At 48.4% G+C, this 12,979-nt stretch overlaps 5 protein-coding genes across 5 annotated transcripts; 2 read left to right on the forward strand and 3 right to left on the reverse strand.

The window, feature by feature from the left end:
- Window positions 1–1,865: 1,865 nt before the first annotated feature.
- On the forward strand, window positions 1,866–3,602 carry YALI1_F33061g (uncharacterized protein; the record flags this gene model as incomplete). The annotated part of the gene is made up of 1 exon (XM_505879.3): window positions 1,866–3,602. The coding sequence occupies one exon, from the start codon at window positions 1,866–1,868 to the stop codon at window positions 3,600–3,602; it is 1,737 nt and encodes a 578-aa protein (XP_505879.3).
- A 1,664-nt stretch (window positions 3,603–5,266) lies between these two features.
- On the reverse strand, window positions 5,267–6,031 carry YALI1_F33103g (uncharacterized protein; the record flags this gene model as incomplete). Its single annotated transcript, XM_505880.3, has 1 exon — window positions 5,267–6,031. The coding sequence occupies one exon, from the start codon at window positions 6,029–6,031 to the stop codon at window positions 5,267–5,269; it is 765 nt and encodes a 254-aa protein (XP_505880.1).
- A 1,049-nt stretch (window positions 6,032–7,080) lies between these two features.
- Window positions 7,081–7,349, forward strand: YALI1_F33113g (uncharacterized protein; the record flags this gene model as incomplete). Its single annotated transcript, XM_068283478.1, has 2 exons — window positions 7,081–7,129; window positions 7,174–7,349. 2 exons carry the CDS (start codon window positions 7,081–7,083, stop codon window positions 7,347–7,349), a joined length of 225 nt encoding a protein of 74 aa, XP_068139579.1.
- A 56-nt stretch (window positions 7,350–7,405) lies between these two features.
- On the reverse strand, window positions 7,406–8,092 carry YALI1_F33123g (uncharacterized protein; the record flags this gene model as incomplete). The annotated part of the gene is made up of 1 exon (XM_505881.3): window positions 7,406–8,092. The coding sequence occupies one exon, from the start codon at window positions 8,090–8,092 to the stop codon at window positions 7,406–7,408; it is 687 nt and encodes a 228-aa protein (XP_505881.1).
- Window positions 8,093–8,641: 549 nt separating this feature from the next.
- On the reverse strand, window positions 8,642–10,021 carry YALI1_F33143g (uncharacterized protein; the record flags this gene model as incomplete). The annotated part of the gene is made up of 1 exon (XM_505882.1): window positions 8,642–10,021. One exon carries the CDS (start codon window positions 10,019–10,021, stop codon window positions 8,642–8,644), a length of 1,380 nt encoding a protein of 459 aa, XP_505882.1.
- Between the last annotated feature and the right edge of the window lie 2,958 nt (window positions 10,022–12,979).

Here is a 12,979-nt window from a genome sequence, read left to right on the forward strand (position 1 = left end):
ATGTGTACTCCGTGTGAAGACCCCAAAGAGTTCTCTACCCCTTCATCTGTAACAGTCCAATGTGATCTATCTGTGTTCTTCCTCTCTACTATTCTTTCAGGGTTCTCAGTTATCACCATCGCATTGATCACAGGATTGATAGAGAGAAAGAGGGAGAGAGACCAACAACTTTTATTCCACGAAGAGCCCTTCACGACTGTGGTAGAGTTTGGAGTAATCAATTAAGGTAACAGGCTTTTGTTCCATGTCGGAAGAGCATGACAAGTACAACGACCATGCTTAGGGATGAGACATCTGTAAATGGGTTCCAGCTGTCCAAAAGAGGAAGGTGGCGAGAATTTTCGTTGGTTGGGCGACAGGGGAGTGTCTTTTTCGAACGGTCTACTGCTACTTGTAGTACAGTCGACCGTTGGTAACCATGGATGGTTCTAATGTTTTTAGACGGCTTGTAGTCGTTTCTTAGACCTAAGATTTCTCAGATGAGCTAGACGTTCATTTTTTTGGGCTGGTTGCCTTCCAACCACCGTCCCAACTTACTAAAAGTAGACTGCCTTATATAATAGGGTCAGCATTGCACTTTACGTCACCGCGACCTGAATGATGGGCGCTGCACGATTGCACATGTGCCTCTGAACAATGTATGCCAGCCATGTCAGATCCCCCTTTTGCATAAGCGTGTGTGGAGGTGGAGGAGCAGAAGAGGATCGAGGGAGGATGTGGCCAGAGAACTCGCGGTCGACTATGCGACAGGGACCCTTCGGCTAATAGACGGGTTTTATGACTGCAGTAGCTGCAGCACCCTACGGCGACTCGTTATATCGTCCTGGTGGCGCTTTAGCGCGATTAGAGAGCTGCAAAACAATGCTAGTTTTTGGTCCCAGTGGCCCTCAGTCCAAGCCTCTCGGTAACACGAGTACCAGTCTCTGCTTGATATCAGAATGCACGAAGGAAAGTTGTCTTCGTTCTTCTAGACACTCAGATCAGGGACAGTTTGACCCCATCAAACTTTTGGATGCAAGCAGCCATGTGACGAATAAATGTGACAATCGGAGCCTGTAGCTCTGTGAAAAACGTGGATTAGGTCCCTTAGCTCGAAGACGAAACAGTGCTATACTGGCCGCTCAGGGACTCTCTAAGCGCCCCAGGCAGACACGTCAGTGGTCTACTGGACCTGGTGGCAGCGTCGTTTATTACTTTTTCGCACTACTTGTGGCCAAGACGCTAATCTGTCGCCGTAGGTTTTTCGATATTGACGTCCACGTTTGGTTTTTGATTTTGATTTTTCGGTCTCCAAAATAAAATTTGAGCAGGCAGGGAGAGAGAAAGAGCCAAGCCCAAAAAGCAAATTATTAGGTTCCAGATCAAAGAGAGGTTGGCTTTCTAGGTTTTGGTAACTGCGCTTGTTGTCGATCATCGTTAATACAAGTCCTTATATGTGGGACCCCGGTAGTCTTTAGAATAATTTTTTTTTTGGTACCTCCGCCCTTTCTCCAGACAAGTCATCTCTACAGCTCGCTCGCACCACGCACAGCACGTTCTGCACCTGCCCCGCCCTGTTGCAGCTCAAAACGCCCACGTTCCCTAAACATACACCAATTGTGTACCCTCCTTGCTTCGCTCACGCGTGTCTAATAAGGGGTAACTTTGACCTACACTCTCACTACCGCTGTCCAGCTCCGTCACAGCCCACTTGACTAAAAGCAACATCTCTGCTTGCACATATACAGTACCCCTACTTAACCCCTTAGATCTGCAGTATATCATCTCAGACGACCCCGGAACCTCCCCCTGAACCGATATTATCCTACGCTCCCCCCTAAATCTGCACCCCACCAAATCACCACAAACAACTACTACCGCCTATAATGCTGTCTCGAACTCCCCGACCAGACACCAAGCACAAGCGAAAGTCGTCACTACTGGATCTCTTCGGTCTCGGACAACTCGCAAAGGAAGACCCCCAGGTGCCTGAAATCTCAGCACCCATCCCCAGCTCGCTACAGCAGTTCCATACGACCCCCCAGGATCTGCAAGGCGAGTTCATCGATCTCACTCTGGGCGCCAAACGAGACTCGTCACACTTTCACGCTGAATGTGAAACGCCGCCCAAACGGCGCTCCTACTACGACCCCAACACAGACCAGCTTTCGCCCATTCAAAACGTGGACGCCAACGACCTCGTCAACGAAACCATCTCGCTGCGAAACAGAGACTCCAGCAGGGACTACACTCACCTGTCCCACTCCGCGCAACCGTCACTGTCGGAATCTCTCCACGACTCCGAGTCACACTGCATGTCAGAGTCGCAACCGCAGACACCCCATACAGACTACAACGACGAATTTGAAGACGACGACGCTGCCATCCTACAAGCCGAGTGCGTCGAATTCCATCAACCGCGATTCCAGACAATGAACCCGGCGTCCATGCACTCTGTCTCCACCATTGGAGATGCCTGTGTGCGAGTTGGATGCTCTTCTCCCGCCTTCTCGGACGCTGATCCATTCAAGAAGCGAGAGTCGATGCTCTCCACCTCCACTCTGGACAGAACCCCCTCGAAAAGAGGCAACAAAAATGATCTCATCGACAGATACCTCAACTCCCTCTACGATAGTCAAGATCACCCTTCCATCGACGATGACATGAACATGGACGTTGACGAAGATACTACTCGAGTCTACTATCAGCATCCCGTGACTCCTCCCCAGTCCACGTTCAACTTCCCCACAAGAGATTCCTCTCTGCCCCAAAATTCACCTCGAAACGAGTTACAATCTGCATCTTCCTGTTATTCTTCTAATGTGTCTAGCGCCCAAAAGTCCGTTCAGGTGGAAGACGCCTCGTTCGCTATGATCAACCCTTACGCCAACGGTTCCCGGTCATCTTCTGCATCTGTCAATGTGGTACCTCGATCCCGAGTGGCCTCTTCAGGCGGAGTTAACAGAAAGCCTGTTCCTGCCAGACAGGAGGAGTCCGTCATGGGAGAATTTGAGAACGAGCTGGCCCGTCTGGACTCCATTGGTACCTTCACTGAGCTGCCTCCTCCTGTCTCATACGCCAGTTCTATCATCAGCGATAAGTTGACCCCCCACCCTGCTCTTGTCAATGCTCGCAACACTGCTCCTGGAATGGGTTCTCGAAACGGCTCACAGCGAGACATTTCCCGAGATATGGCTGGCATGTCCATTGCCTCCTCCTCGACACAGTCGGTCAACCATGCTGCTCGAAACCCCCATATTCAGCAGCACTCCACTACACCTTCTGTTTCTTCTGACAACAGATCCAAAAGACATTCTCTCAGTGGCAAGTTTGGTAAGCTTAAGGACTTTGGGCGACGAATTACACACTCCAAGCCTACTGCTCCTGCTCCTACTCCCGCTGTCTCTTCTGCTGCCCCTACCCCTCGACCTGGTTCTAACAGATCTGACAACAGCCGACGACGATCCATGCTGGGCTTGTTTGGCTCTTCTGGCGAAGACAACAAGAACTCTTCTGCTTCGCACCGACGAACCTCTACTCTTGCTAGCAGCCACATCAACGTTGCCCCTGTTATTAACATGCGGTTCGAGTCTGAAAAGCCCGACATTGGACGAGGATTCTAGTGTTACCTTTTGTTTCACTCTATAATTTATTGCATTTCTACCACCCAACTGTGAATGAGTAGGTACGAGCGACACCGTACAGTAGGATACGTCGACAGCCACTGTTTCGATGTGAGCAAACATTGTAGCTATTGTTATCCTCTTGATAGCTGCTCATTTCGCAATTTCCCTTCTTGGAAGTGTTGGAAGTGTGCACTTACTCGTAATTAGACACTGCGATAATTATGTGGCCTGTGTGCTGGAAGGAAATGACCTGCTCAAGATTATTATTGGAGGAGATGATAGGTCTCATACAGCGTAATATTTGTTCGATAATATCGGAACTGAGCTCGGCTAATTTTGTTTCAGCTCCAACTAATCTCTCGAGAGACTTTTTGCTTACATGTCAGCAGTGCTATGCTCAGATGGTGCCATACAGTGGGGAGGTCCGAGAGGTACACACGGTATAGGGAGGAAGCAAGAGGCAATAAGGCATGTAGATGGTTAGATTTTTTGATAGCATAAACGAAATGGAAACAAACGAAATACGGCGGCCGATACGGCGATTAAATGTCTCACAAATTTTTCAGGGTGTAACCGAGTGAAATGAGCTTGAGTGGTCGGTCTGGAAGAGACAAGTATTTCCGTCCTGTCCTCCAGATGAGTTGTTAATTTCTCTTCTATAATACCCGCCTCCCTAATACGCCCTGGCGATCCAACCAGCACGATCTACGTTGCTTTGTTTTAGCTCTATCGAAAGATTTCGGCGGCAGATTAGACACACGATTTGAGTGCGTGGTAGGAGCACTCTGACAAGGTTCCGTGACTGCTGCACCGGAGTGATACAGGAAGTGCAAAGTGAAGACGAGAAGAGTCTACCGGTTCGTGGCGGTAGCTGTCAAAAAATCACAAAAACATGGGCGAAAATACTCGCCTGACTTATGCCACACACATCTTCTTGGGTTTAAATGGGCGACGTAGGCCTCAACTTGTCTGGAGCCGCCGTAAGATGCAACAGCTTCAACGCATGTCTCACCTGAAGGCTTCTACATCGTACTGGGCAAGGTTTTGAGTGGATTAGCGGAACCTGGGTGAGCATCTTACATGTTGACAGGGCTGGGTGGAAACAAGCGTTTTTGTTTGGCTATCGGCAGCATTTCCCAATCCGGTAAATTGACAAGTATCAGTGGGTATAACAGTAGTTATGTACGATTACTTATGTTGGGGAAACAGGGTCGTAGAAGGCCCGTTGGGGTGGGTCTGAGCACTTTGCGGATTTCTCTTTCTCGGTTCCTTTTGACAGAGTTCTGGCAGGGTGCATTCGGCGCACCCTGGCGCAGTCGAGTGACGATCTCTGAATCTACTTACTAATTCGGCAATGTAATTGTGACAGACGAGTATGTAATTATGGTACAGTAACATCAAATGGAATGTCAATATTTGTACAGGTACGATTACAAGTACCGTTACTCATAGTTGTGTATGTAGTGTACTAGTTACCGCTACATCATGATGTAAGGGTAGTGTACATACTACTACGCTGACATAATCACACTTGAGCTTACGATTACTGTGCTGCAGTTCTTGAATACCATCCCGTCCTCTGTATACAGTGCATCTCCTCAATTACTAGACAAATAAATAAAGCGCATTCCCTCGTCTGTTGCTAGATCCCACTCACCTCCTTAGGCACTGCTGCGCCGACTTCGACTCTCCTTTTCACTCTCAGGCATGATGAACTCCGGCTCCTCAATGCCTCGTCGTGCTAGCTGATAAGCCGAACTGACCCATCTGTCGCCTGTGTTGGTGCCAACCAGTTGAAATTGGAAGAACACGCCCTTGTACGCCAGCTTTTTGAGCAACTTGTCGATCGCCAGAATGTACTCTTGGTTCTCCACAGGATAACCCTGGGTCGTTTTCCAGCCGTTCTTTTTCCATTCCTCCAAATACACCGTCAGACACTCCAACACATAGACCGAGTCTGTTCTGATCTCCCACTTGGGGTAGTCTCGTCGATTCCAGACGATTCGCAACGCCTGGTAAACTGCTGCCAGCTCAGCCCTCTGGGTCGTGTGCTTGGAGCCATGCAACGGACCCGAAAAGTTGCAGATGTTGGGGGCTCCAAAAACAATGCCAATGCCACCCTTGGAGTTGACGTAGCCGTTGTTGTCACACACACCAGACGTGTAGAGCACCCGGATCGGGTTTCCGTACCCGTCCACAGTGTGCAAACCTCCTCCAAGAGGCGTCTTCATGTATGCGTCGGCCTCCTGCTCATACATGAACTCTTTGGCGTTGGAATCGGGATAGTTGGTGAGCATGAGGACAGCCATGTTTCTGTCCGTGTACACTCCGGGCTTGTGGCCCATGCGCACAACATAGTGTGGCGTGGATGGCGGTTGTTCTGTGATGCCATAATTGGGGTCTTCAGCAGTAGTTACTGGCTGCATCGTTGTTCGGAGCACTTGTGAGTCGATTGTGTACCCTAGTCGTCCTGGTCGTGTGGCCTTATATGTAGAGGTGGGTCCCTGGCTGGCAAAAACCTAGATGACGCGCAACTCAATGTCTATATACCGTGAAAGATACAAGATGTTTTTTTGCGCATTTCAGATTTCGGCTCCAACAGCTCGCCCGCAACAAAACTGTTGGGAAAGCCTAGCAAACCTACCCGGATAGGCAGGTGCGGCTTATCGGCACATGCACCATGTAGGGCAAACTTGCTTTCGATAAGACAAAGCCGAGGTCGTCAAGAAACGACGATCGTCACACACACAATCACGGGCTCGTGGCTATCATACACTATCCACACACCAAGACTGTAGTACATCCATACTCTAGACCAGCAGTTATCAGCTGCAGATTGGGTGTCTCATAGCTGCTGATTTAGCCTCGTGCTAATACGGCAGTTTTTAGAATACTGTAGCCACGGGCAAACTCTCAGTTGGCGGATAAGGCGTCATCGCGTGTGGATCCAGCTTTCGCGTGCATAAGGACGATACGTCCATTTCATAGATATACGGCCTGTGCAAAAAATGTGGGGTAAAAATGTACTTTGGATGTAGCGTACTCGTGTGCACCAATACAGCAGTTCTTTGTTCTATATGTTTCCAGATCAGGTCTTTTCGCTTTTCTTTATCCAATATACAGTAGCTACGACATGCAACACCCATGTCATGTGAGACAGCGGCGCCGAACGTTGGATCAGTGTCTAGTGAATAATCCTCTACTGTACATCTCACCCGTAACAATTGCCATACCACCCGTCCAGTCAAGGCACTTCCCATAGCATGTACTTGTATCAATAACCAAAACTGCACGGATATGCACCCAAATACGCCACGGCTATATCCATACGACCCCCATCCGACTCCCTGCGCATCCTTCACCATGTATCCCTTGTGTCCCTCTGCACATGCCGTTATCATACATATCCCGTCAGAGGGACATAACTGAACGTCGAGTGAGGGCTCCTGTTTTCACAACAGTAAAAAACGGAGATATGTCAGTTACGGACGTGGTAAATGTCGCCCACACTCGCTCACACTTCCGTTCCTCCGAAAACAACTCTCTCTCTCTTATGACGTTTTCAAAGACCCCCACAAAACATCATGTGAAACACTTCGAAACAAAGAACTTGTTGAGCAGAAGCTGGCCGTGAGACGCTGTATCACCACGGGCTGTATGGAAATAACCACCACAAAGTTGGGCTGTACTGAGACCCGTTGGCTATCGTGTGTTCCAGACCTCTCTACGATTGTAGTGAAGTGACTCTTCCAGATCGTCTGTCACGACTGGCCCTTTCAAATTGGATAGTCCCAGTAAGACTAGTACTTGTAGGTGGGTTCCAGAACACCCCGCTTGGCCAACTTCATGGCCTTGTTGTAGCCCTTCTCATTGGTGTTGCAGACATGCTTGAATGAGAAGATATCGCCATAAAAGGTCTTCATAAAGATCCATCGATTGATAGAGTAATAGATATCTGCATTAGCAACCAGCCGTCCATTGCTGCCCTTCCAATGCTTGTTTCGAATGGCCTCCATCTCTGTCGTCACGCTCTTGAAGGCTTCAATGCTGTGGATTCGAATCTGCCACTTCTCCAGGTCACTTCGCTGGTAGATGATCTGCAACGCCTGGTAAATAGCCACAAGCTCTGCACGTTTCTGACTGATGCCAATCTCCTCCATGGGGCCCGTATAGTTGCAGGGGTTGTTTTCTCCAAACCAAATGCCCATTCCACACATGTCCTCCTCATCTCGGTAAGCACACACGTAAACCACGTAACGATGATGCCCATCTTCGTCTACGGTGTACAAACCGTTCCACGTCGGGCGAGATTCTCTGTACTCGTCTGCTTCGTCCCAGGTCGTGTGCACTTCTGGGTGTGAGTCGGGGTAGTTAGAAACCGCATTTTGGGCCTCCTTCAGCTCAGTAAAAGTATTGGCACCCTTATGGCTGATCTTGACCGTGTAATAGGGCCCCGGATGAACTCTTCTGCTGTCGGCCCAAGGCATTTTGTGGTGTGATGTGGTGTGTCAAGATAGTCTGTGGGAGGTGGAACTCAATCTGCGTGTGAGACGCAGGTGGGGGTACCAAAATGGTTAGTAGAGTGGGGAGTGTAGGAGGGATTGGTTTGGAAGAAGAATTTGGGTATAATTTGGTCGCGAGCCAGTCAAATATTCTACTCTAGCAGGTCTGGGGGCAGTGGGGGACATTTGAAATGGTTGATAAACATACCAATGATTCACAGAGACAGCATCCAGATACTGATGATGACAGCGTATTCAAAAGGTGGAACAATCCGAAGGTCAAATATGTGTTATACACAACGGCAGTGTACGCAGTACATTTCTTAATATGGCATTCAAAAATTCGCCAGCTAACAAGAACAGTTCCTCTGAGAAAGCGGGTACATCACTCGGCACTTCCAATAACAAATTTGTGTGAATAATCCGAACATTACACCATTCTTCATTCAATTCTTCATTCACTCAGCCTACAGTAGCTACAGAATTTACTTGTTCTTGTTCATTAGAATTTGTTACTGAATCTATGGAAACATTTTAAAGAAGAAGGGCGGCAACACCAACCAGGGCGGCACCAAGGGAAACAACGGCAGCTTCAGCACCGTTCTTGTTGTGGGAAACAGAGCCCTTGGCAGCAGCTACACCGGCAGATCCGGAGGCCTTAGCGCCAGTAGCAGTGCCATTGTGGCCTGCAGTTGAGTTGCTGGCGACAGAGGAGTTGCCAGACTTGACCAGATCAGCAATGGCTGGCAGAATCTTGTTGCCGGAAGTACCAGTAGCGTTAATGAGAGGAGTAGGGAAGCCAAGAGACTTGTCGGAGAAGTAGCCGGGGTAGGAAAAGTTGTTGTACAGACCGTGCTCGGTGATGTTGTGGTTGGTGACAGAAGAACCAATCTTGTCGGCAACGAATTTGAAGACGTTAGCAGTGACGTCTCCTCGTCCAAGATGGGGAAGCCCCCAGTTAGCTTGAACAGTAGCAATGTTAGAGTAATGGTTATAGACGGTGTCATCAGTGGTACCCTTGAGGTTCTCGGGGATGGCACCTCCAAGCAGAAGAGCAAAAACTCGGTTCTGCTCGGTGTATGTCTCTGTCTCATCAAAGGTCAGGATGATGAGGTTGTCTTTCATGAAGTCAGTGTTGTTGAGGAGGGGGGACAGGAAGTTGTAAGACCAGGTTCCAGAGACCTCAATGTCGGTATCGTGACCGTCGTTTGTCATGTTGGGGGTGATGAAGGCCCACTGGGGGAGGTCCTTGTCAGCCACATCTTTGTGGAACTCGGTGAAGTTCTTGAGGTTACCAAGTCGCTCCGGCTTCTTAGTAACCGAGTCGTACATGACCAGGGGGTTGTGCTTTCGGACGTAGTCGTTGGCGTAGTCGGTCTGTCGAGAGTAGTTGAAGCCCTGGAAGCCGGTGTAGGGCTGATGCTCCTGGTACTCACCCCACGAGATGGACTTGGAGTCGAGCAGGTCGGCAACTGTGAAGATCTCCTCGGGAAGAGTTCGGTAAATGTCATCGAAGATACCAAAGTAGTCTCCACCGACAGCAGCAACATAGTTTGGCTCGGAGGGGTGGGTCAGAGCAAAATAGTTAGTGAGAAGGATACCCTGCTTGGTCAGAGCCTTGAGGCCGGCCTGGTCAAAGGCCTTCTGGTAGTCAGTGTTCTCCAGCCAGATCTGATGGTATCTGTCGAAAGCCTTACCCTTAACTGTCTTCTTGGACTTGAAAGAGTTGGAAGTGGCAGTGGCAGCGGCAGCCTTGATCTCAGCCAGATCAGGGGTCTGGGAGGGGATCACGGGAGTGTTGGTGTACAGAGTCTTGGTGTTTCCAGTGAAAGCCTGAGTCTGGGTCTCTCCGAGACCGGGAGTGAAGCCAGCAGCGGCGACAGTGGAGGCGAGAGCCAGAACGGTGAGCTTCATTGTAGGTATGAGGAGTGACACTTGGCGATGAGATACGGATCTTGGCGCATTATGTAGGTCTTGGCAGTCTTTGTTTGAGTCGGAAATGAGCGGTAAACAAGGCCTGTTTGTAGCGATAGGGTTTTTCTACGGAACCTTGGCCTCGACAGTTTGGTAGCAAGAGGCCTAGGTGGATGAGTGGTTCTGTAACTTATGTGTAGTTTCTTGCTTCCAAACGAATCAATCACGTCCAGCTATTTGCAGGTATGTTTTCGCAGCCCCCCCTCCTCCAGGTATCGGACAGATCAACCCCTCTACACGCCACACGCGTGCGGCACGAACCCGAAGACTAACCCAGGCACAGCCAATGATCGTCGCTTCATTAGATACGATGTAAAGGTTCATCTCCACGTGGGAGGAATCTGTGTTCTCGCTGGCCATCAAGATTGAAATGATACGGTTTGTACGATGAAGCAGTTACCAACTTACGCTTGGAACAGACTCCACCTATATGTAATAGGTTCAAGTAGCTATAGAGGGACCTTCGATTATAACGCTGAGGTGACCGTACATTCTACAACACGTGGATTGGCAATCATACGGGGTTGTTTACTAGCACAGAGTATGCGGGCCCAGAGATACGGAAGGCTCTCGTGAGGCACTTCCGCGGGTGCAGCTGATGCGAATACCAGGTTTGGTAACTGAAGAAGAACCTGTTATGTCGATGGAAGGGGGAAAACATGTGGGTCTGAAAGGAGGGTCTTGGCACATCCACAAGGGATCATTAATGAAAAAAAAATTGCTTTGGTCCGGTTGGGGGCCACTATGGAACCAACTAATAGTTATCATGGTGCGCCGTTCTGGCAGAAGGTTCACGGTTAGTGCCCGTTGGAAGTGGGCGGTGGAGGAGATGCTCGCGTGACAGAGGGCAAGAGGGGATGAGAGCATGGAAAACTGTAGACTTCTTCGAAGTAGGCCAGCTCGAGGACAACTGGAGAGGTATCTGTCTTGCTACAGGCGTCACTGGACATACACTCCTTTCAATCTACTGTATGATTAATTATACCTCGCGTCAAGCTGTACTCAATTTCTATACGTCCACAGAGTTACGTCTGAGAGAACTACAACCAACGGTTAGGTTACAGTGACTTGGACGTATCAAGATGGCGGCAGAGTTCCGTGCAGTAATTACTTATTCTCGAACAACCAACCACACTGAAGTTCGAAGACAGGTTGCGTGGGGGTGAAGTCGACTGAGCAGTTCCATGGAATCTTGAACGTTCTTGTACTTTTACGTGAGACAAGGGTTCTTAGAGCTATTGCATTTATTAAACGGGTTCTCAGATGCTATTTCATGACCGATTAATGCCTGTGACTTAATAATAAGCCGGCTTAACCGACATCTGGACTCCGTATCTGTAGCTCATTTCTTGACCACCTGGAGACAGGCAGTGATGGTGACTAGCTAAACAAAAACCGAAATATGCCTCCAAATAACAAGTCCATGAGTTGGTTTTAGCACCAACTGTTCTCTCAACTGACCCGGTTATTACGGGGTGGCGTCCAAAGATAGTTGTTTGTCTTCTTGGCGGAGTAGTGTGGCTTCCGAACGCCAACGACGTTGTCTTTGGAATGGGAAATCTCTTGGACCAAAATACCGGGTGAATTCAGTTAAAATATGTTACGGCGGCAGCTCCTTAAGGAACAGCGACTCCATTCGGGACAGATTCGTCTTGAAACTATCAAGGGTCTTTCAGTCATGTCTTAAAAGCTTAACTAGAAGTAATTATACATATCAACTAGGATTGTTAGACATCGTCGACAGTCAGCCTTCTGGTTCATTTCAAAGGTTATTCTTTCACAGCAAAGTTATAATTAAATGAATGTATAATGCAGAAAAAAAAAAAAAAAGGTATACAGTACGCAGGAGTTCAACTAGAAAGAATTAGCAATCACTGAAGGAGTATGGAGCCATTCTGAGTGTTGATGATGAATTCTAGCCAAGAATCTTTTCATTGTTAACTTTTGCAGGGGTCCTGAATCCCGTACTAGAATAGAAATCCCTATTAGGGTTCTGGGTAGGATGAGGTGAGAATTCTGATACATGCAAAATATTTATCCTCTAAAGAGTTGGTCTACCAAAAATGTACAATTATGGTATCATAATGATGCTCTCAATCATCTTATATAACGAGAAATAATATCTTGATTTCATAGCCGGACCCACTCATACCCTAATACAACTTCCTATTTGGAATGACTCGATTTAAGCGCTTCCTGCGGCGCAGAAAAGTTTTACTTTCCACAATCCACAATCTTAGCAAGGCTGAATTAGCACCGTTGTGGCGCTAACAGGTCTGAGGTCTAATGAAAGTGCAGGAGGGGGCCATGGAAGATGAAGCGACAGGGACGAGCATCTCTCTGGGGTTGCATTTTACGTGGGTCTCATCTGCTCGGAGAATTATATCAACGTTTCTGTGCCGCTTCTGATCAGACAGCGACGTTAAACGAGCTCCGCAAATCACCGGTATGTTTCTGTACTATTGCGCTGACAAGTCCAAAGAGGGTTCGTTTCAGTAGAACCATTCTTAGATTTCGGGCGTTACATGTTTAATTTAGTCTCGTTGTTGATACAAACCCTGTCTTGTGAGACAGTTCGTAGATATCATGTGTGATGGATTTGGAATATTCTGAGTCCGAGATCATGCAGCATCATGAAAAATTGTAGGAGGTGTGTTTTACCGTCTTTCACCATTCTTTTGTAAGCAAGTCCGGTACAATACAATGCAGTAAGGTAATTATACAGTGCCCGTTGGGCTACAATGCCTACTAACCGCTTAGACCTACAAACAGACGCTAGCGAAACAGAGGGGAACGGAACAGAGACACAGCCCTGAGACACCACAAGAACGAGGGGAGATGGAAAGCATAAGGGCTCGAACCTGAGTTCCTGAGTCACACGATCTCTATATGGCGCAT

The sequence above is a fragment of the Yarrowia lipolytica genome, chromosome 1F (assembly GCF_001761485.1).
Source record: "Yarrowia lipolytica chromosome 1F, complete sequence".
Classification (NCBI taxonomy): Eukaryota; Fungi; Ascomycota; class Dipodascomycetes; order Dipodascales; genus Yarrowia; species Yarrowia lipolytica.